Source organism: Polyodon spathula, chromosome 32 (genome assembly GCF_017654505.1).
Source record: "Polyodon spathula isolate WHYD16114869_AA chromosome 32, ASM1765450v1, whole genome shotgun sequence".
Lineage (NCBI taxonomy): Eukaryota > Metazoa > Chordata > Actinopteri > Acipenseriformes > Polyodontidae > Polyodon > Polyodon spathula.
This window is the reverse complement of record NC_054565.1, coordinates 7,125,980-7,149,488: the sequence shown is the minus strand read 5'-3', so window position 1 is coordinate 7,149,488 and position 23,509 is coordinate 7,125,980. Positions and strand designations below refer to the sequence as shown.

The 23,509-nt window shown below is 52.2% G+C and overlaps 2 protein-coding genes across 4 annotated transcripts; both read right to left on the bottom strand.

The window, feature by feature from the left end:
* Positions 1 to 209: 209 nt before the first annotated feature.
* On the bottom strand, positions 210 to 8,312 carry ppie (peptidylprolyl isomerase E (cyclophilin E)). Its single transcript, XM_041234066.1, has 10 exons — positions 8,213 to 8,312; positions 7,819 to 7,917; positions 7,544 to 7,587; positions 7,202 to 7,228; positions 7,018 to 7,099; positions 6,780 to 6,883; positions 6,429 to 6,552; positions 6,018 to 6,203; positions 1,225 to 1,367; positions 210 to 633 (listed from the first exon to the last, which is right to left on the bottom strand). The coding sequence occupies exons 1-10, from the start codon at positions 8,241 to 8,243 to the stop codon at positions 565 to 567; spliced, it is 909 nt and encodes a 302-aa protein (XP_041090000.1). The 5' UTR covers positions 8,244 to 8,312; the 3' UTR covers positions 210 to 564.
* Positions 8,313 to 9,706: 1,394 nt separating this feature from the next.
* On the bottom strand, positions 9,707 to 18,887 carry pabpc4 (poly(A) binding protein, cytoplasmic 4 (inducible form)). Of its 3 annotated transcripts, XM_041233992.1 has the most exons (14): positions 18,180 to 18,885; positions 15,316 to 15,509; positions 14,725 to 14,840; positions 14,045 to 14,184; positions 13,772 to 13,866; positions 13,333 to 13,470; positions 13,000 to 13,095; positions 12,630 to 12,899; positions 12,388 to 12,478; positions 11,768 to 11,890; positions 11,369 to 11,487; positions 11,163 to 11,253; positions 10,823 to 10,953; positions 9,707 to 10,232 (listed from the first exon to the last, which is right to left on the bottom strand). In XM_041233992.1, exons 1-14 carry the CDS (start codon positions 18,379 to 18,381, stop codon positions 10,128 to 10,130), a joined length of 1,911 nt encoding a protein of 636 aa, XP_041089926.1. In that variant the 5' UTR covers positions 18,382 to 18,885; the 3' UTR covers positions 9,707 to 10,127. The 3 variants fall into 3 exon arrangements, with proteins under 3 accessions (XP_041089926.1, XP_041089927.1, XP_041089928.1); XM_041233993.1 differs by lacking the exon at positions 11,768 to 11,890 and having other exon boundaries at positions 18,180 to 18,887; XM_041233994.1 differs by lacking the exon at positions 15,316 to 15,509 and having other exon boundaries at positions 18,180 to 18,221.
* Between the last annotated feature and the right edge of the window lie 4,622 nt (positions 18,888 to 23,509).

Genomic DNA, 23,509 nt, shown 5'->3' with positions numbered 1-23,509 from the left:
CTGAGTTCTCTACACTAGACTGTATTGAATTAGCTGCTCTCAGATCCCCAGTACAGCACTGAGTTCTCTACACTAGACTGTATTGAATTAGCTGCTCTCAGATCCCCAGTACAGCGCTGAGTTCTCTACACTAGACTGTATTGAATTAGCTGCTCTCAGATCCTCAGCACAGCGCTGATCATTTCCCCATATATAAATGGACTGCTCCATTTCAAAATGGAAAAGTATTTTTATTCACAAAAATATTTACAAAACTAGGTCTTTTTTTTTCTCCCTCCCGAGTCTGCATTTCTGATGGGATGCATATCATTTTTTTGTTTTTTTTTCCTGAAATCTTCACAAACCCTTCAATGGTGTGTTCTGAAGCCACTGCCACAGGCTACACTGCTGCCTTGCAGCTGCTGCTCTGTGGGCTCTTGGGAACGGCTTGCAGGGGTCTGCTGGCAGTTCAGCTCACAATGGGCTGGCACAAGATGTCTGGGACCTTCTCATGACTGGAAAGGAAGCGTTGTCTGTTTGTCTGTCTCTCCGTCCGTCTGTCCAGCCCAGTCCACTCCCTGCGTCTCACACATACTCCCCGCAGTCTGAAATGATCACCTTCTGCTTGGTCTTGCCGTCCTTCGAACCCTGAGCCTGGGAACACAATGAAAACCTTAGTGTCTATTTCTCACAGGATGATTTTTGGTTCTGTAAACTACGTCATCTTTCCCTCTCCCTGTAAATCCTATCCTCACCTACCCCATTCCCTCCACTCCTCTCCCCTGTATACTCTCTCTCCCTCCCTCCCCTACATCGCTCTCCTTTCCCCTAATATACCCTCCCTCCTCCCTCCTCACCTCCAGTGTACCCTCCCCTCCCTCCTCACCTCCACAGCTCTCATCACCTCCAGTGTACCCTCCCTCCTCACCTCCATGGCTCTCATCACCACCAGTGTACCCTCCCTCCCTCCCTCCTCACCTCCAGTGTACCCTCCCCTCCCTCCTCACCTCCACAGCTCTCATCACCTCCAGTGTACCCTCCCCCTCACCTCCATGGCTCTCATCACCACCAGTGTACCCTCCCTCCCTCCCTCCTCACCTCCAGTGTACCCTCCCTCCCTCCCCTCCTCACCTCCAGTGTACCCTCCCTCCCTCGATTGAGGGTCCCGGGAGTAGTGGAGGTCATGGGAGGGTGGAGGAGGAGGGTATAGACCTCACCTCCCTCCCTCCCTCCCTCCCTCCTCACCTCCATGGCTCTCAGCACCTCCAGTCCCTCAATCAGCTCTCCGAACACCACGTGCTTCCCGTCCAGCCAGTCTGTCTTGTCACATGTGATGAAGAACTGGGAGCCATTGCTGTTGGGACCCGAGTTTGCCATCGACAGCTGAGCTGTGAAAAGGACAGAGAGAGAGAGAGACACACGGCTGAGAAACATTTCCTCTGTATTTCCAGTCCTACCTGCTGAAGCCCAGCATGGACGTACAGCGTACACATGCACTATATTGCACTACAGCGCCACCTGCAGCCAAACCAAAATGATAAATGACAAAGAAACATGATTGATAGCTGATTGATATACATGATCTCCCTGCCCAGCATCCTTTGTGTAGTTACACCACTAGTTACATAGCAACTACACTGGCTTCTGATGCTTCATCGATCAGTGTGAGACTCCCTCCCCTACCCCAGCCCTGCTCTACCTGGGGCGGTGTGCTTCAGTATGATGATGCACTATCTATCAGCGCCGGTGTGAGACTCCCTCCCCTACCCCAGCCCTGCTCTACCTGGGGCGGTGTGCTTCAGTACGATGATGCACTATCTATCAGCGCCGGTGTGAGACTCCCTCCCCTACCCCAGCCCTGCTCTACCTGGGGCGGTGTGCTTCAGTATGATGATGCACTATCTATCAGCGCCGGTGTGAGACTCCCTCCCCTACCCCAGCCCTGCTCTACCTGGGGCGGTGTGCTTCAGTATGATGATGCACTATCTATCTGCGCCGGTGTGAGACTCCCTCCCCTAACCCAGCCCTGCTCTACCTGGGGCGGTGTGCTTCAGTATGATGATGCACTATCTATCAGCGCCGGTGTGAGACTCCCTCCCCTACCCCAGCCCTGCTCTACCTGGGGCGGTGTGCTTCAGTATGATGATGCACTATCTATCAGCGCCGGTGTGAGACTCCCTCCCCTAACCCAGCCCTGCTCTACCTGGGGCGGTGCTTCAGTACGATGATGCACTATCTATCAGCGCCGGTGTGAGACTCCCTCCCCTACCCCAGCCCTGCTCTACCTGGGGCGGTGCGCTTCAGTACGATGATGCACTATCTACCAGCGCCGGTGTGAGCGGTGTGCTTCAGTATGATGATGCACTATCTATCAGCGCCGGTGTGAGAGCCCTGCTCCCTGCTTCATGATGATGCACTATCTATCAGCGCCGGTGTGAGACTCCCTCCCCTACCCCAGCCCTGCTCTACCCGGTGTGCTTCAGTATGATGATGCACTATCTATCAGCGCCGGTGTGAGACTCCCTCCCCTAACCCAGCCCTGCTCTACCTGGGGCGGTGTGCTTCAGTACGATGATGCACTATCTATCAGCGCCGGTGTGAGACTCCCTCCCCTACCCCAGCCCTGCTCTACCTGGGGCGGTGTGCTTCAGTGATGATGCACTATCTATCAGCGCCGGTGTGAGACTCCCTCCCCTAACCCAGCCCTGCTCTACCTGGGGCGGTGTGCTTCAGTACGATGATGCACTATCTATCAGCGCCGGTGTGAGACTCCCTCCCCTACCCCAGCCCTGCTCTACCTGGGGCGGTGTGCTTCAGTATGATGATGCACTATCTATCAGCGCCGGTGTGAGACTCCCTCCCCTAACCCAGCCCTGCTCTACCTGGGGCGGTGTGCTTCAGTACGATGATGCACTATCTATCAGCGCCGGTGTGAGACTCCCTCCCCTACCCCAGCCCTGCTCTACCTGGGGCGGTGTGCTTCAGTACGATGATGCACTATCTATCAGCGCCGGTGTGAGACTCCCTCCCCTAACCCAGCCCTGCTCTACCTGGGGCGGTGTGCTTCAGTACGATGATGCACTATCTATCAGCGCCGGTGTATCAGCGAGACTCCCTCCCCTAACCCAGCCCTGCTCTAGCTTCAGTACGATGATGCACTATCTATCAGCGCCGGTGTGAGACTCCCTCCCCTAACCCAGCCCTGCTCTACCTGGGGCGGTGTGCTTCAGTACGATGATGCACTATCTATCAGCGCCGGTGTGAGACTCCCTCCCCTACCCCAGCCCTGCTCTACCTGGGGCGGTGTGCTTCAGTACGATGATGCACTATCTATCAGCGCCGGTGTGAGACTCCCTCCCCTACCCCAGCCCTGCTCTACCTGGGGCGGTGTGCTTCAGTATGATGATGCACTATCTATCAGCGCCGGTGTGAGACTCCCTCCCCTACCCCAGCCCTGCTCTACCTGGGGCGGTGTGCTTCAGTATGATGATGCACTATCTATCAGCGCCGGTGTGAGACTCCCTCCCCTACCCCAGCCCTGCTCTACCTGGGGCGGTGTGCTTCAGTATGAGCGCCGGTGTGACTCCCTCCCCTACCCCAGCCCTGCTACCTGGGGCGGTGTGCTTCAGTATGATGATCTATCTATCAGCGCCGGTGTGAGACTCCCTCCCCTAACCCAGCCCTGCTCTACCTGGGGCGGTGTGCTTCAGTATGATGATGCACTATCTATCAGCGCCGGTGTGAGACTCCCTCCCCTACCCCAGCCCTGCTCTACCTGGGGCGGTGTGCTTCAGTATGATGATGCACTATCTATCAGCGCCGGTGTGAGACTCCCTCCCCTACCCCAGCCCTGCTCTACCTGGGGCGGTGTGCTTCAGTATGATGATGCACTATCTATCAGCGCCGGTGTGAGACTCCCTCCCCTACCCCAGCCCTGCTCTACCTGGTGGCTTCGGTCAGCGCCGGTGTGAGACTCCCTCCCCTACCCCAGCCCTGCTCTACCTGGGGCGGTGTGCTTCAGTACGATGATGCACTATCTATCAGCGCCGGTGTGAGACTCCCTCCCCTACCCCAGCCCTGCTCTACCTGGGGCGGTGTGCTTCAGTACGATGATGCACTATCTATCAGCGCCGGTGTGAGACTCCCTCCCCTAACCCCCAGCCCTGCTCTACCTGGGGCGGTGTGCTTCAGTACGATGATGCACTATCTATCAGCGCCGGTGTGAGACTCCCTCCCCTACCCCAGCCCTGCTCTACCTGGGGCGGTGTGCTTCAGTACGATGATGCACTATCTACCCCAGCGCCGGTGTGAGACTCCCTCCCCTGAGAACCCAGCCCTGCTCTACCTGGGGCGGTGTGCTTCAGTACGATGATGCACGGTGTATCTAGCCCTGCTCACCTGGGGCGGTGTGCTTCGCAGCGCCGGTGTGAGACTCCCTCCCCTACCCCAGCCCTGCTCTACCTGGGGCGGTGTGCTTCAGTATGATGATGCACTATCTATCAGCGCCGGTGTGAGACTCCCTCCCCTACCCCAGCCCTGCTCTACCTGGGGCGGTGTGCTTCAGTATGATGATGCACTATCTATCAGCGCCGGTGTGAGACTCCCTCCCCTACCCCAGCCCTGCTCTACCTGGGGCGGTGTGCTTCAGATGATGAGCGCCGGTGTGAGACTCCCTCCCCTAACCCAGCCCTGCTCTACCTGGGGCGGTGTGCTTCAGTACGATGATCTATCTATCAGCGCCGGTGTGAGACTCCCTCCCCTACCCCAGCCCTGCTCTACCTGGGGCGGTGTGCTTCAGTAGATGATGCACTATCTATCAGCGCCGGTGTGAGACTCCCTCCCCTAACCCAGCCCTGCTCTACCTGGGGCGGTGTGCTTCAGTACGATGATGCACTATCTATCAGCGCCGGTGTGAGACTCCCTCCCCTACCCCAGCCCTGCTCTACCTGGGGCGGTGTGCTTCAGTATGATGATGCACTATCTATCAGCGCCGGTGTGAGACTCCCTCCCCTACCCCAGCCCTGCTCTACCTGGGGCGGTGTGCTTCAGTATGATGATGCACTATCTATCAGCGCCGGTGTGAGACTCCCTCCCCTACCCCAGCCCTGCTCTACCTGGGGCGGTGTGCTTCAGTACGATGATGCACTATCTATCAGCGCCGGTGTGAGACTCCCTCCCCTACCCCAGCCCTGCTCTACCTGGGGCGGTGTGCTTCAGTACGATGATGCACTATCTATCAGCGCCGGTGTGAGACTCCCTCCCCTACCCCAGCCCTGCTCTACCTGGGGCGGTGTGCTTCAGTATGATGATGCACTATCTATCAGCGCCGGTGTGAGACTCCCTCCCCTACCCCAGCCCTGCTCTACCTGGGGCGGTGTGCTTCAGTATGATGATGCACTATCTATCAGCGCCGGTGTGAGACTCCCTCCCCTACCCCAGCCCTGCTCTACCTGGGGCGGTGTGCTTCAGTACGATGATGCACTATCTATCAGCGCCGGTGTGAGACTCCCTCCCCTACCCCAGCCCTGCTCTACCTGGGGCGGTGTGCTTCAGTATGATGATGCACTATCTATCAGCGCCGGTGTGAGACTCCCTCCCCTACCCCAGCCCTGCTCTACCTGGGGCGGTGTGCTTCAGTACGATGATGCACTATCTATCAGCGCCGGTGTGAGACTCCCTCCCCTACCCCAGCCCTGCTCTACCTGGGGCGGTGTGCTTCAGTACGATGATGCACTATCTATCAGCGCCGGTGTGAGACTCCCTCCCCTACCCCAGCCCTGCTCTACCTGGGGCGGTGTGCTTCAGTATGATGATGCACTATCTATCAGCGCCGGTGTGAGACTCCCTCCCCTACCCCAGCCCTGCTCTACCTGGGGCGGTGTGCTTCAGTATGATGATGCACTATCTATCAGCGCCGGTGTGAGACTCCCTCCCCTACCCCAGCCCTGCTCTACCTGGGGCGGTGTGCTTCAGTATGATGATGCACTATCTATCAGCGCCGGTGTGAGACTCCCTCCCCTACCCCAGCCCTGCTCTACCTGGGGCGGTGTGCTTCAGTATGAAGTTCTCGTCGTCGAATTTCTTCCCGTAGATGGACTTGCCGCCCGTGCCGTTGTGGTTGGTGAAGTCGCCCCCCTGGCACATGAACTGGGGGATGATCCGGTGGAAGCTGCTGCCCTTGAACCCGAACCCCTTCTCGTGGGTGCACAGGCAGCGGAAATTCTCTGAGAGGGGGGAGGAAAGAGGAAGGGCAGACAGCTGTCTTTCAAAAGCACCTGCCACCTTCTTATTGTCACCCCCTTCTGTAATATTTGCTACACTAACTTTGGCAGCGCTTGTATTACTGCCTGTGCTCTAATCTGTATTCTAAATCCAACAATGCAGAGCATACAACCCATGCATCAGCACTGCGTCTGTCCCTCGCCGGGGCACACGCAGCAGAGCGTCACCTGCAGTCATGGGTACGATGTCAGCTCTCAGGACGAATCGGAGGCGCCCGGCTGGCTTGTTCCCGATCTTGATGTCCATGTACACCTGTGGGTTTGCACGACCCTTCTTTGCTGGAGGCTCGCCCTGCAACACAAGCAGAACATCCACAGCTATTAAAACACTCGGCAGCGCTCCACTCAGACATGCCAATGAGAACTGCATGAGCTCCAGGACAAGGAGGCCTGGAGGAACACATCCAGCTGAAATGCTGCTCCCTGAAGGGGAGCCCAGCGAGACGCACCCGAGCTGGCTCCCAGACAGGAACCACCGTCTCGCCTGACTGCAATACTGAGAGCAGTGACCTCACTCACCTCCTGCGTGTCGGGCTGGGCGGACTCCCCGCTCGGCTCCGCCCCCTCGCTCTCCTCTGCAGTCTTCCCCGAAAACTTCTTCAGCCAATCATCATCCGTCCACACTGGAGCGAGAGGTTTGGGATAGAATTGGAAGGTACAGGGAGGTATGGAAAGGTACAGGGAGGTATGGAAAGGTACAGGGAGATACTGAAAGGTAGAGGGAGGTATAGGGAGGTTCTGCACAGCTGCTGCTGACCTGCCCGGGAGGAGCCCTCCTTAATCCTCATGGGCTTGGCGATATTCACACGGATCGTCCTGCCGAACAGCTCGGCTTCATTCTGCAGGGAGAGAGAGACAGGAGGGGATACGCATCTCAACCCAGCTCAGCCCAGCCCGGCCCCACAGCGTAACAATGGCTCTGTCGCCAGGGCTCTACTCACCATGTTGTCGATAGCAGCTGCAGCATCCTGGATGGAAGGAGAAAAAATAGTAGAATAAGCAAGACAGCCAGACTGGCGCCTCCTTGAATCACCCACACACTCCCAATAACTCAAGTGCCATCACAACTGGTCTCCAGATGCAGGGTGGTAATACACTGCTTAATGAATATGTACACTAGGCAAGCTACTTGAACCGAGGTCCAGAGTCCTCTCTTCTTTTCAACATGGTTGCTTGTGCTGTGCGGGCCGGGGGTCCAGCTCAGTGCAATGCAGCGCACAGCCACTAGATGGGTGCCTCAGCCTTGTACACGCAGTGTTTCACTCCCAGTCCCGCACACTCACCTCTGCCATCTCAAACTCGATGAACGCAAAGCCACGGTGCTTCTCTGGAGAAACAGAGACACACACATTTGAAATGATTCATTTTACACGAAACTGTTACACCAGACAACTACCCCACCCATGCAGCTCGCAGTTAAACAGGGGCCGGGTGAAGGTGCTACGCATTAGGCTGCGGACTGTGTGCGATTCCCCTCCCTGTCCCCCTCCCTGTCCCCTCCCTGTCCCCTCCCTGTCCCCCGTCGCTGCGCGATGGTGACGGTGCAGGGCGCTCTCACCCGTCTCGTAGTCCAGAGGGATCTGGATATCGGAGATGTCTCCGAAGGGAATGAAAGCAGCGTGGAGCACCTTCTCATCAACCTCCTCCGCAATACCTCCTGCGGGACACAAAGCAACAGCACACGGGACTTGAAACTCAAAGCGTACGCTATACACAGCACACGCGTGCTGAAGAGAGCCAGGGTTTCGCTTCGTGCAGCCACTGCAAAATCCTTCACACTCCTAGTGCATCCGCAGCAACTGACACCGGGCAATCTGCGGGACTTAAAACCGACATGCAAGCCTTCACAGACACGGCACGTCACAGTAAACACGCAGAGCTCATGGATGCAAAAACAAACCCGCAAACTATTTCCAGTTTGTTTTGTTTTTTGTCTATGAAAATGCACTCACCGATATAAAGCACACGCTTCGTCGACGCCATCGTCCCTGTACCCCTTCACCCTCTAACCCCGACTTACTCCGCCCTTTCCTGTGCAGCCCACACACAAGTCGCTAGATGCCGCTATTCAATTTACCGCTCCTCTTAGAATCGCTCAGAATGCTTCCCTATGCTTTACCAGACCTCTCTGTGCTTTACAATGCTTCCCTATGCTTTACCAGACCTCTCTGTGCTTTACAATGCTTCCCTATGCTTTACCAGACCTCTCTGTGCTTTACAATGCTTCCCTGTGCTTTACCAGACCTCTCTGTGCTTTACAATGCTTCCCTGTGCTTTACCAGACCTCTCTGTGCTTTACAATGCTTCCCTGTGCTTTACCAGACCTCTCTGTGCTTTACAATGCTTCCCTATGCTTTACCAGACCTCTCTGTGCTTTACAAATGCTTTACCAGACCTCTCTGTGCTTTACAATGCTTCCCTGTGCTTTACCAGACCTCTCTGTGCTTTACAATGCTTCCCTGTGCTTTACCAGACCTCTCTGTGCTTTACAATGCTTCCCTGTGCTTTACCAGACCTCTCTGTGCTTTACAATGCTTCCCTGTGCTTTACCAGACCTCTCTGTGCTTTACAATGCTTCTCTGTGCTTTACAATGCTTCCCTGTGCTTTACCAGACCTCTCTGTGCTTTACAATGCTTCCCTGTGCTTTACCAGACCTCTCTGTGCTTTACAATGCTTCCCTATGCTTTACCAGACCTCTCTGTGCTTTACAATGCTGTTCCCTATGCTTTACCAGACCTCTCTGTGCTTTACAATGCTTCCCTGTGCTTTACCAGACCTCTCTGTGCTTTACAATGCTTCCCTGTGCTTTACCAGACCTCTCTGTGCTTTACAATGCTTCCCTGTGCTTTACCAGACCTCTCTGTGCTTTACAATGCTTCCCTATGCTTTACCAGACCTCTCTGTGCTTTACAATGCTTCCCTATGCTTTACCAGACCTCTCTGTGCTTTACAATGCTTCCCTGTGCTTTACCAGACCTCTCTGTGCTTTACAATGCTTCCCTGTGCTTTACCAGACCTCTCTGTGCTTTACAATGCTTCCCTGTGCTTTACCAGACCTCTCTGTGCTTTACAATGCTTCCCTGTGCTTTACCAGACCTCTCTGTGCTTTACAATGCTTCCCTGTGCTTTACCAGACCTCTCTGTGCTTTACAATGCTTCCCTGTGCTTTACCAGACCTCTCTGTGCTTTACAATGCTTCCCTGTGCTTTACCAGACCTCTCTGTGCTTTACAATGCTTCCCTATGCTTTACCAGACCTCTCTGTGCTTTACAATGCTTCCCTGTGCTTTACCAGACCTCTCTGTGCTTTACAATGCTTCCCTGTGCTTTACCAGACCTCTCTGTGCTTTACAATGCTTCCCTATGCTTTGCTGAGTTCCTGTTTGAGAAGGCGTCTGTGTGTTATTCTTCTAAAACATTATTAATCACAGCAGACGGCAGGTGAATCATTTCATTTCTTTATTGTGAAAGTTATTGATCACACCAACCAGGCTTAACCCAATCCCGGCCAAAACTCCAGCGAACAATCTTTCAACCAGAAAAGAAGAAAACAAAAAACAAACATTCTCCTTTATGTTCTCTCTCTCTGAAAGAACACGATTGGGTTTTTTTTTTCACATATATTTGTCCCGGCCACAGGGAAATAAATAATTGTTAAAAGAAATCTTTAAACCTTGTCAATTGATTTTGTTTTATATATTAATATATTTGTAGATTATTTTTACATTTACTAAAATAGAATTTGAAAGAGGTTTGTATCCTTCAATCAGTGAATGCACTCCTCCATGATTTCTTTCAGTTGGTGACTCCGACGTGCTGGCTGGGGGAGGGGCTCCCTGCTGTACGATGGGGGTCTCAGGCGGGTCGTTAGGAGGTGGCGGGGGTTGGGGTGGCAGTTGGGAGGACCCCTACTTTCTGGGTTGCGTCCTTTTTGGCCTGGTGAGCCTGCAGCACAGCCACGGCCTCCTCCACCTGCGTGGCACAGAGGGCAAGAGAGCCGTTACACACAGACCTCAGCTCCCAGAGCAATGCTGAAACACACAGAGGAAAAACAGCACGGCAGGCACGCTGTGGGCTTGGGTAGGGGTGCAGTCTGGGCTTGGGTAGGGGTGCAGTCTGGGCTTGGGTAGGGGTGCAGTTTGGACTTGGGTAGGGGTGTAGTCTGGGCTTGGGTAGGGGTGGAGCCTAGGTTCAGTCAGGACTGGGCTCTGTTTTTGGGTGTGGTTTTGGGGGTCTGGGTTCAGTCAGGACTGGGCTCTGTTTTTGGGTGTGGTTTTGGGGGTCTGGGTTCAGTCAGGACTGGGCTCTGTTTTTTGGGTGTGGTTTTGGGGGTCTGGGTTCAGTCAGGGCTGGGCTCTGTTTTTGGGTGTGGTTTTGGGGGTCTGGGTTCAGTCAGGGCTGGGCTCTGTTTTTGGGTGTGGTTTTGGGGGTCTGGGTTCAGTCAGGACTGGGCTCTGTTTTTTGGGTGTGGTTTTGGGGGTCTGGGTTCAGTCAGGGCTGGGGTGTGGTTTTGGGGGTCTGGGTTTAGTCAGGGCTGGGCTCTGTTTTTCTGGGTTTGGTACCTTGGAGCGCAGTGACTCGTGGGACTCCAGCATGTGCAGCAGCTCCGAGTTGTCGATCTCCAGCAGCATGCCGGTGATCTTACCAGCCAGGCTGGGGTGCATGGACTGGATCAGGGGGAAGAGACGCTCCCCTGCAGGGGGGGGGTGAGACACAAAGAGACACTGTCAATAAACTGGACACTGGACTAGCACTCGGAAACCAAATCACAAGCGGTTCGGCGAGGGCATTCACCAGGGATACTGAAATGAGAAGAAACCGTGTGAAGCAGTCGAGTGTTTCGCCCAGCGATCTGCACTCACTGCCTCCGTCACCCGCACTCCTTGTCTCACTTTCACTCACCCAGCATCTGTTTCTGCTCCTGGGGGGGTGCTGCTGCCAGCATGGAGGCTGTGAGGGGCTCCTGCCCCTGGACGAGCACGGCCGGCTGAGCCTGAAAGGGAGGCAAGAAAAAAAAACAAACCCGCTGAAATATGTACTGCAGAAACGGCATGCATCCCACATTTATAGTAGCATGCTGATTGGCTAGCTAACAGTTCTGCCCCTACCTGCTGCATGCTGATTGGCTGAGAGCTCCGGACTGTGGCGGCGTATTTGTAGGGCGGGACTGCACGGGGGGCGGGGCCAGTAACAGGGAGGCGGGGTCCCAGGGGCTGACTGCCAGCCACTATGGAAAGAGGAGAGTGTGAGAGAGCAAGCAAATTTACACAGAAGCTAAAGCCTGCTGCCAGTAAAACCTCATGCGTGTTTATCCATGCCAGAGCCGTCCACTCAATACTGCACTCTCCTAACCCAGCAGAACTGCAGCAAGCTGTAGGCACGTGTATCAAAGCTTTCACTTCAGAAGTTACACGGCAGGGGTTTCCTACAGTAATTCTGTGTCGATCAGAGCAACGTGATGTCACCGAGGAGCCCCCAGCGCTCTCCTTCCCGTCCCCCCTCCTCACCCCCTCTCTGTGCTCCGGTGGGGATGGCGCGGGGCCCCTGCATGTTGTTGCTGGGTCCCAGGTGTCTCAGGCTGGGCCGGGGGCCGGACTGGCGCAGGGCGTTGGGCACAGACTGGTACCCACCTGGGAGGGAGGGGGAGAGGGCAAGCTAGAACATTTACCAACAAGAGGCCCTTCAACACATCAGCGCTCGTCCGGTTCAGAGCAGCTGACAGATCTCCAGACAGCAGCCGGGTCTGAAGGGATCCCAGTGGTTCAGCATCAACAGCGTGGCTTGGTAACCCTTGGTAACCCTTGGTAACCCTTGGTAACGCACGCCCCCACTCATATGCTCCTGGTTTTATTCATAATGAACATGCATTTCTATATAATTCCACATCTCCTGTAGCTAAACACAGAAAGACAGGCCACGCTCTGATGCCGTGGTTCAGAAATCTCTCATTTTGACAGATCAGCCAATTAAAGAAGGGCATGTTGCCAGGATCAGCTGATGTACATTTCAAACGTGACTTTTTAATAGTGATTGTCATTTTGCTTGTTTCCCGGCTTTCTGAACGCAGCAGCGAGGCCCTCTGCTTTGCACATGTATATAAAATGAGGTCACAGGTAATGTGTCTCACCTTGGGGCCTCCCTCCCTGCTGCTGCCAGCGCGGGTTCGGTCTCACCTGGGCCAGCTGGTTAGGAGTGTAGTAGGTCGCTCTGTTCTGCGCCTGAAGGGAGAAACACACACAGAGTCACTCGACATAATCACAACGCAACACACGCCTCCAGAGTCACACAAATCAACACACACAGTAATTCTACAGCGTTACCCTCCCTGCAGTGGGGGGGCTCGTGCTGCTGCTGGCCCCCCTCACTCGCCTGGGGCACGGCTGGCATGAAGTAGCCTCCGGCCGGCTGGAACTGGTTGAGGATGGTGTTGGCTGGCATGGCCCTCATGCCGGCGATGCGCTGCATGTACTGGTTGGTGAGGTGGGCCTTGCGCTCCTCCTTACGCTGTGCCAGCGCCACGTACAGCGGCTTGGAGCCCACGATGCGCCCGTTCATCTCCGTCACCGCCTTGGTGGCCTCCTCCGGCGACGAGAAGCACACGAACCCGAAGCCCTTTGAGCGGCCCTCCTCCTGCATGACCTGCGCAGAGCACGAGGGGTTAACAGAGCTCAGACACACACTGACACACACAGACACTCACACGCCCTCCCGCGGCCCCTCTGCTCATCCCCCTCCTCACCTTGGTGCTGGTGATGGAGCCGAAGGGGATGAACTCCTGGCGCAGTTTCTCATCATCGATGGTGTCATCCAGATTCTTGATGTAGAGATTCACACCCTGAACACAATGACGAGACGTTACTAACGTGCGCACCGGGCTCTCTAAGAAACGTGCGTGTTACAGCCTTTCTTTTGCATTGAAGGAAACAGAACCCGTTTGTAAGTGTTGGGTGGCTACCTCTAATGAAGCTCTTTGCATGACACGCCCCCCCGAGACAGAAAAGAAAACGTGCAAGAGAATGAACCCCACTCTCAGCAGCCCCTTAACCTCCCCTATCCCCCCTCCCCTCCCTACCTGGTAGCGGCTGATCCTCTCCTGCTTCAGCTGCTCGAACCTCCTCTTCAGCTCCGCCTGCCGCTCCACCTTCTTCTGAGCGCGCCCCACAAACACCTGCTTCCCACTGAGCTCCTTCCCATTCATCTCCTCCACCGCCTGGGAGAGGGGCGAGAGAGGAGTCAGCTGTAAGGCCATTAGACTCCTACAAAGACTACTACAGACTCCTGTTGCACAACCGTTTCACCCAGTCCAGGTTTTACTACCAGCTTGATTAGCCCCAGTGTGTCTAGCTAACAAGCTCAGATGTGTCTTAAACTCACAGTGAAACCAGGTATGGATTAAACTGCTATGCACCAGGAGTCTTATTCCCATCCCTGCACTGTGAAAGCGACTTGCTGTGCAGTGCTGTGCAGGCAGCGCAAGGTAACTCATTTCATATAGTGCAGGTGACTCTCACCTTGCTGGCGTCCTCGTGTTTCTCATAGCTGACGAATCCAAAGCCTCTTGACTTGCCGGTGGAGTCGGTCATGACCTTCACGCTCAGGGTCTTACCTGGGCAGGTGAGAGAGGGGTCAGCAAAGCACTCACTGCTCACAATCACAATCAGCTGATGCAATGCATCCTGTGTCCTCTCTACAGGAATATCAAATCTCTAACTCTCACACCAGGTCCTGCTCATCCCAGCACTAATGGTGACACTAGTCAGTCCGGTTGCTCTCCCTTTAGTTACCGTAGGCACTGAAGAGCTCCTGCAGCTTCTCGTCGCTCACGTCGTCCCCGAAGTTCTTTACATACACGTTGGTGAACTCCTTGGCTTTGGCCCCCAGCTCCGCCTCACGCTCCTTCCGAGATTTGAACCGGCCCACGAACCTGCAAGGAAACAGGGGCACAAACCAGCACTGACAAGGGGGTCACCGACAGAGAAACCCCCACACCAGCACTGACAAGGGGGGCACCGACAGAGAGAGAGACCCCCACACCAGCACTGACAAGGGGGGCACCGACAAAGAGACCCCCACACCAGCAGTAGGGGGGAGCGCATGTGGGTCCCTGTCCGGCTTACCTGCCCACCTCAGATCGAGGTTATCAGGGGGACCTATGAGTTAACATGCACAGGTGACTCCCGACTACAAATGTAAGGAACACTTCCTTCAATATTCAACACCGATGACGTGGCGATTGCTTTTGCTAAACACTGCACTGGAATGGGGAGATGCGAGGCCGCACTGGCTACCTGACGGAGTGCAGCCCGTGACAGAGGACCTGCACACGTCCCTTTGTACTGGAAGGCTATGACAATGAGCACACGTTAGGTTTCTTTTGCTACTTGCTTTTGAGTATCAGAGGGTTGTGGCTTGCTGGCGATTGCTAGCAGCGTGATAGCGGCTCAGCGGACAGTCTGACACTCACACCTTACGGTCGTTCAGCAGCATGCCGTTCATCTTCTCGATGGCCCGGTCCGCAGCCTCCTGCGTCTCAAAGTGGACGAAGGCGTAGCCCTTGGAGCCGTTCTCATCACACACCACCTGGAACGGACCAGAACCAGGGGTCCAATTAGAGAGCTAGCTGTCTGGCGCTTCACTCAAACACAGTATCCAGCAATTCTTGTGACATAGCAGTTTTCCCAAAGCGTGGGTTTAAACAGACAAGGGTATTTAGTGTAGGGTGTAACAGTAGGGAGGGAAATAAGACTCCCATTGCATGGCAGTTTGATCCATTCCTGGTTTTCCTACAAGTTTAATAAGACACACTGTGGCTAATCAAGCTCATAGTAAAACCTGGAATGGGTGAAACTGCCGAGCAACAGGAGTCTTATTACCATCTCTGGGGTCCCTTAACATTTTACCTGTCAGCTACACGGGGCGAGGGGGCGTGTGTGTGCGTGCAATGCTCTGTTTGAATGACTCATCTCTTTCTTGCCACTGATTTTGTCAGTGTGTTATTTCTCTTGCCAGGACCCCCTTGCTCATGAGATGTGTCTCTCCCGGCGGTGGGATCTACCTTGCAGGACAGGATGTTCCCGAAGGCGGAGAAGGTATCGTACAGAGCCTTGTTGTCGATGGACTTGTCCAGGTTCTTGATGAACACGTTGCCAACCCCCGATTTCCTCAGGGAGGGGTCTCTCTGCGACCACATGATGCGGATCGGCTTGCCCTTGACCACGTCAAAGTTCATGGTGTCCAGAGCTCTCTCAGCTAGAGAGGGGTGGGGGGGACAGTCAGTGAGGGGGGGGGCACCTCTCTCTCTCACACACACACACACGCAGTGCAAAGGGCAGGACCTTTACTACAGCACAGGGGTGTGCAGGGTTTCAAAGTGAAGGCTGGTTTCACAAACCCCGGTTCGCAATAATCCTGCAGTGCCTAATGCTACTTTAGCTAAGATAGGGTGGTGTTATTTGGGGTCTGTGAAACCAGCTGATAAACATTAGCAGAACTATGTGAAATGTGAATGTGAAATTGCATGTCAGTTTGATCCATTCCTGGTTTAATAAGACACACCTGAGCTGTGTTACCTGCACACTGTGGCTATTCAAGCTTGTATTAAAACCTGGAACGGGTGCAGCTGCTGTGCAACAGGAGTCTGACGTGCATCCCTGACTATATGTTTTAACCTCTTGCTTCGTGTTATGGTTGATCGGAGAGGTTCCTGACACAGTCTGTACTTATTTACTGATTTTTTTTCTCTTAATTGACCTCAAAAAGCTGGGGGATGGCAAAGAGTTCCACACACTGCTGTCCAGCAGCTGAGGGGTTAATGTCATAACCCAGTGAAAAGCAGAACTAACTCTGCAGCTACACCCCAGAGCTTCGATACAGACTTCCAGCATGAAGAACAAGTATTTCAGGCGTTGCACAGACCGGCCGTGCAACAATTAACAGAGACGATCCACTCTGCTTTCTTGCAATGCAGTGTTTTGCACTCTGAACTGGGGTTAGCAGCACACTGCTACTTGGAAGTTCCCTGCATGCCTGGGAGGCTTCCTCACGGTGCAGCTTGTCAGAGAGGCAGGAGCCCAGGCTGCCACACCGCTGGGTTTATTTATAGCCTAGCGAGGGGTCCTTCAGAGGTATGTGCTGCAGAGGAATGCAGTTTAACACAACCCTATGACTGGGGCACAGCGAGAGACAGCAGCAGCATGAGGAGGAACGCACTGCCAAACGCAGGCCTGCTTCAGTGTGTAGGGGAAAAAACATCACCAAGCAACCAATGCAACTTCTGCATTTGCAAAGTATCTCAAGTGCTAGAGTTCAAAAGGCAAACAAACACAGAACCGCTCCTCTCCCCAGCTGCATTCACGCACACTCTACAATCTCAGCAATGATAATAATGAGGATAATAATTCTGCTACATGCCAATCGCTTGACTTGCTGTAACCTGATTCAGACTGCTGAAGTTAGCTCAGCAGGGAGGTGTTGTCAACTCCCCTTTCTCCTCCCCTGACCTCCTCTCAAAGCTCAGGTTATATCTTACATCTTCTGCGTTGTGATTGAGTGATAGTTCATGTTTTTATTTGGTGTTTTTCATTTTACCTCTGTTAGTCTGGTCTTGTTTTCATAGGCCTTTTTACTTTACTGATCGTGAAGCTCCTTTGAGCTGGCTCACCATGGAAGGAGAGATGCAAAACATTTTGAGTGACCGACTGTATTGAAAACTGGACTGGGTGAAACGGTCTGTGCATCTTTTTATTATACAGTAATAAAATGAAACTAAACAAATGAAATGACTTCAGATTGCAGGGTATAATTTAAGACTCCCATAGCACTGCAGTTTCAGCTAGACTGCTTGCACCTCCTGCACTGCTAACTTGCAATGAAGGCTCACAGCAGAAAGTCCTGGGCCGGATCACACTGCTCTGCAACGGGAGTCTTGCATAATTTGGGAGAGCAAACCTGCTGTTAGTCGAGGCATTGCAAACACACACCAGAGACTGAAATAAGCCTCCTATTGCATAGCACTTTCACCCATTCCAGGTTTTAATGCAAGCTTGATTAGCCATAGGGTATAGGGAGTAAATTCAAGAGATTCTTATTAATCATAGCAAAACCAGGAACGGATAAACTGCTATGCAGTGGGAGTCTTATTCCCATCGCTGCACACAGAAAAATAAATGAATGCAGCAAATAGAACAAGGCAAACCATGGACACAGGAAACACAGCAAACTGCAAAACAGCTCGGCACAGTCCCGCTTTGCATCCCTACCAACGAACAGCAATATTCAATCTCGTGTGTGATCCGTGTCAATCCAGCACGAGGGGGTTAAAGACGGGGGTTTGCAGCTGCTGTGACCCCCAAAACCAACGAGGAGGAAAATCCAAAACTTCTGGGATTTTTTTTTTTCTCTGCAGAACTTCAGCCCCTTTGTTGTCTGCGTGAGTGGGACTGCACGAGTGGCACAGCTCTGCTTCACGGGGCGCGCTCGCCACACGCAGCACTGGTACCGCTGCCCGCCCCCCTGAGCAACGACACGAATCCACCCTCCACAACTCAGCTTGGAACAGTGAGCCAGCCTGGCTGCTGGGGCTGGGGCTGGGGGGAGCACGCATACAGAGAGGGGTTTATGTATAATCCCACGGTGTAGCACTCAGGAGTCCATTCCAGGTTTTACTGTGAGCTGTACAGCTGCAAAGGTTATTGCTAATGAAATTCACAGCAATACCAGGAATGGCTCAAACACATTTGTTTACAGTGGTTTCTTTTTGCATTGATGCAGGTACTGTGTTAAGCGGGCCCAGCTGACTGGAAGGAGTACGGCTGTCGCTTACTGGTTACCAGTTCAGCTCAAAACATACCAATGCACGATGGCTATTAGAGCAACCATAGCGATGCACACACACGCACACACACATGCTGGCAGTCTTACCATCTGCTGGCTGTTGAAAGTTGACATAGGCATAGCCCAGAGAGCGTCTGGTGATCATGTCGCGACAGACTCGGATAGACAGCACCGGCCCCGCTGGGCTGAATTTCTCGTAGAGCATCGCTTCAGTAATATCGGGGTGCAGGTCGCCGACATAGAGAGAAGCCATAGGATAGCTGGTCGCGACCGCCGCCGCCGAGTTCATGGTGAATATCGAAAACAAATACGAGTAGCGATTGTTTTTTATTTAAAATTTTATTTTTAAAACTTATGATATGCAGTGTTTTTTTTTTTTTTTTTGTCCAAGTTGTCTTTTTAAATTTAAAAGGCTGCGCTAAATTATATATTTGGCCAATAAAAATGAGCACTTACTAAATAAAATACAATGAAGAAATAAAACTATATATATATTCCTTGTGCGCAAGTAATCGAATAAAATAACAGGTTAGGACTCCAGCTGAGGTGCAGGTTTAAGAAAAGCAAAGAAGCGAAGCCAACAAAGCTTCAGCAACTCTGGAACAAAACTCCCGGTCAGGAAAGCGTGAGGAAAGAAGGAATTATTATTATTATTATTATTAGTATTATTATTATTAATCAGTTAATAACACTTCAGACGGTCCTAGCCTGAGGCCTGCTGTACTTTTTTGTTTTGTTTTTTTTTGTTTACGATTTTTTCAAAATGTATTTTTGTTTTTATTTTATACTGTAATTTATTTTTTTCGTTCCGGTATTTGTTTTTTTAAAGATGTTTTTGTAATTATTTTTTATTTATGTATTTTTTTTTTAAAAGACGTTTCAGTGATTTTTTAATTTTTTTTTTTTTTTTTTTATTTGTTTATGTTTTAATTTAGTTGTTAAAGAGAGCGTTTAAGCACTCACTAACACCATGGCCAGGAAGAAAGAGACTCGCCGCCCCAAGCATGGACCCTTTATAGAGTGACGGAGGAACTAATCCGCCGAGGGTCAGGAGCAGGGAGTGGAGGAGAGCCGGCGAGCCGCTCTGACTGCGGGGCTGGACGGGCTGCAGCGGCATCTGCAGCTCGGAGGAGAGCCGGCGAGCCGCTCTGACTGCGGGGCTGGACGGGCTGCAGCGGCATCTGCAGCTCGGAGGAGAGCCGGCGAGCCGCTCTGACTGCGGGGCTGGACGGGCTGCAGCGGCATCTGCAGCTCGGAGGAGAGCCGGCGAGCCGCTCTGACTGCGGGGCTGGACGGGCTGCAGCGGCATCTGCAGCTCGGAGGAGAGCCGGCGAGCCGCTCTGACTGCGGGGCTGGACGGGCTGCAGCGGCATCTGCAGCTCGGAGGAGAGCCGGCGAGCCGCTCTGACCGCGGGGCTGGACGGGCTGCAGCGGCATCTGCAGCTCGGAGGAGAGCCGGCGAGCCGCTCTGACCGCGGGGCTGGACGGGCTGCAGCGGCATCTGCAGCTCGGAGGAGAGCCGGCGAGCCGCTCTGACCGCGGGGCTGGACGGGCTGCAGCGGCATCTGCAGCTCGGAGGAGAGCCGGCGAGCCGCTCTGACTGCGGGGCTGGACGGGCTGCAGCGGCATCTGCAGCTCGGAGGAGAGCCGGCGAGCCGCTCTGACAAGCATCGGCAACCTGTCTCTCTCTCAACAGTCCTGCACTCTCTCAGCTTCACAAACCTGTCTCTCTCTCTACAGTCCTGCACTCTCTCAGCTTCACAAACCTGTCTCTCTCTCTACAGTCCTGCACTCTCTCAGCTTCACAAACCTGTCTCTCTCTCTACAGTCCTGCACTCTCTCAGCTTCACACTCTCTACAGTCCTGCTTCACAAACCTGTCTCTCTCTCTACAGTCCTGCACTCTCTCAGCTTCACAAACCTGTCTCTCTCTCTACAGTCCTGCACTCTCTCAGATTCACAAACCTGTCTCTCTCTCTACAGTCCTGCACTCTCTCAGCTTCACAAACCTGTCTCTCTCTCTACAGTCCTGCACTCTCTCAGATTCACAAACCTGTCTCTCTCTCTACAGTCCTGCACTCTCTCGGATTCACAAACCTGTCTCTCTCTCAACAGTCCTGCACTCTCTCGGATTCCAGTAGTGAGTGCTGTGGATCAATGCTGGACAGTCCCTCTTATTGAAGTCAATAAGACTTTGCCCTCAGACCCCTGTTCAAAGTTCAATTCATTCTGCACACACTGGACACTAAAAGTTACAGGATGGCTTGTCCAGCTTATGTGATGGATGGCTGGTGGATTTTAGGATGAAACTAATAGCCTGACAACAGAACCTCAGTAAACCAAACTCAATGAATCATTTAAAAAAAAAAAAAAAAAGGAAGTGTTGATTTCATTTAGTATATTTCACTTGCTTGACATTTTCAATCAATTTGTTATTCATCAATCTGGACCTCACTGTCACTGACAAATATTGACATTGTGGGGATGCTCTGTGCCCTTCACACTGTCGTAATTAAAGTTCATTGTAGCTTGAATGCACTTCAATCTTGAACACTTGCCAGACTCTTAGCACTGTATCTTTTACTAGGCACGTGTGCTATAAAGAGCAACAAGCATAATGTCTCTGCTGTTCTCTTTAACCATGATTCCAAATGCACTTGAGCTACGGGGACACGGTATGGTTCGTATGAACAACCATCACAAAGGCTCCCATTGACTCAGCACAGCGTGTGTCTGGAGAGACATGGATGTGCACGTGTGTGTGTGTTTTAAGGTGGTAGAAAGGGACAAATGCATTCATTTATAACTACACCCTGTCCAGAATTACAAACGCGCAGGTCTGCCCACAAGAGGGCAGAGTTAGCCATTTCTTGTTCATGTTGCGTCAGCTGACAGTGTGTCTTGTAAAATGCATGTTGTTCCAGGTGCCTGACCCGACAGCGTGCCGTAGATCTAAGCAGACCGATCATTCTGAATGATGGCTGGAATAACAGCTGCATGAACGACTCCTCTGAGTGACCCCACAGGTGTGACTGATTCACGCTGTGCTGAGATGTGAGCCCGGTTCATTCAGAGGCACGTTTATCAGGGGCTGATTGTTTCAACACCTGGCACCACCCGGTCATTTCATTAGCACACCTACACAGATTGTGTGCAGGGCTGGTCCCAGCCTCAGAGCCTGCGAGGAGTCTGCAGCTCCGTGCCGCTGTGGAGCCCTGCCTCTCCCCTCCCTCCCCGTGGGAATCTCCTCTGCCTGCAGTAATTGCAGTTCCCTTTCCTGGACGCTGCGGTACAAGCTCGCTGGGCCCAGCCAACAAAATGCCAGCTTGAAATCTCTTGAAGTATTCCGCAGGAGGCTGGCACGAGAGTCCCGGGGCTCCTGTCCAGACTCCAGCTCCTGCTTGCATCTTGTTTGTTTACATGCACCTCAAACCCTAATTAGCATTCTAGAGTCTCATCACTTTGAATGTTTTTTTATGCTTTCTGTTTGCAGAGAATTTCCTTTGCAACGGCATTATTTAATGATCTTGATAGACATATTCTGGATTTTCAGATGAGCTGTTTCATATTTGGAGTATGGTGTGTAACATGAACCATACATAATGGGGAAGTCGTATATATTGAATCCAAAACTGTAACATTTTTAAATGCTAACAATTTGTAAAATTCAGTGACAAACACATTGGCTTTTAAAGTCTAAATAAAGTCTTTCTCAATCGCTTAGTCAAGACTGTGGCTGTTGAATTGATAACGTTTCCTGAAGTATTTCTACATTTATAACCTGAGAATCCAGCTGTGAAGCGTTTTGATTTTCTGAGGGTGACGAGGTCATTTCTACCGGATCCAGCAGCTTGTGATAGTCCTGCCGTTTCTCACAAGCACCAGATGTGTTTTGTTCTTCGTTTCGCTGTCACGTGGTTTAGAGAGATACCTGCATGTCAGTCCACTTGTCATTTTGTGTTTGGAGTTTATCTTTTCTCATGTTATGTACCCTATTAGGACACCCGCTGCTCAGTGTGCTCTTGTTGGCTCATGCTTTGCACGATGCTTCTTCTGCCAGCTCTGCTGTCCATGGTATTTGTTTTCCATGGCAAAGGCTAGTTCAGGGAACGTCAGTTATTTCATGTGAAGGTCCAACATTCTTAGTTACACCAAGGGAAAGATCTAGAGCACATTTTAAATGAACCCTATCCTCATACCTACACACACACACACACACACACACCACTACACAAACACACATCACACACACACCACTACACAAACAGAATGACTACACACACACACACCACTACACAAACAGAATGACTACACACACACACACCACTACACAAACAGAATGACTACACACACACACACACTACACAAACAGAATGACTACACACACACACACATCACACACACCACTACACACAGAATGACTACACACACACACACACCACTACACAAACAGAATGACTACACACACACACACCACTACACAAACAGAATGACTACACACACACACCACTACACAAACAGAATGACTACACACACACACACACACACTACACAAACAGAATGACTACACACACACACACCACTACACAAACAGAATGACTACACACACACACCACTACACAAACAGAATGACTACACACACACACACCACTACACAAACAGAATGACTACACACACACACACCACTACACAAACAGAATGACTACACACACACACACCACTACACAAACAGAATGACTACACACACACACACACCACTACACAAACAGAATGACTACACACACACACACACACACACCACTACACAAACAGAATGACTACACACACACACACACACCACTACACAAACAGAATGACTACACACACACACACCACTACACAAACAGAATGACTACACACACACACCACTACACAAACAGAATGACTACACACACACACACACCACTACACAAACAGAATGACTACACACACACACACACCACTACACAAACAGAATGACTACACACACACACACACCACTACACAAACAGAATGACTACACACACACACACACACTACACAAACAGAATGACTACACACACACACACACTACACAAACAGAATGACTACACACACACACACACACCACTACACAAACAGAATGACTACACACACACACACACCACTACACAAACAGAATGACTACACACACACACCACTACACAAACAGAATGACTACACACACACACCACTACACAAACAGAATGACTACACACACACACACACATCACTACACAAACAGAGCACAGCTTCTGCAGGAGGGTTAGACAGCGAGGATTCAAACAGGACAGTGATAGCTCTCTCAGCTCTATCAGCATGACCCGGATCTATCAAGGTGCGATTCAATCAAAGCAAACACATCCACACACTGACAGCATC

Coding starts and splice junctions, on each gene's coding strand:
- ppie (XM_041234066.1), bottom strand. CDS start 8,243: ATGGCGTCGACGAAGCGTGTGCTTTATATCG. Junction 6,884..7,017: donor GGAGGGCTCCTCCCGGGCAG/GTCAGCAGCAGC, acceptor CTCTCGCTCCAG/TGTGGACGGATGATGATTGG. Junction 634..1,224: donor AGGTGCTGAGAGCCATGGAG/GTGAGGAGGGAG, acceptor TTGTGTTCCCAG/GCTCAGGGTTCGAAGGACGG.
- pabpc4 (XM_041233992.1), bottom strand. CDS start 18,381: ATGAACTCGGCGGCGGCGGTCGCGACCAGCTATCCTATGGCTTCTCTC. Junction 15,510..18,179: donor CTTTCAACAGCCAGCAGATG/GTAAGACTGCCA, acceptor ACCCCTCTCTAG/CTGAGAGAGCTCTGGACACC. Junction 12,900..12,999: donor GCTCCATCACCAGCACCAAG/GTGAGGAGGGGG, acceptor TGCTCTGCGCAG/GTCATGCAGGAGGAGGGCCG.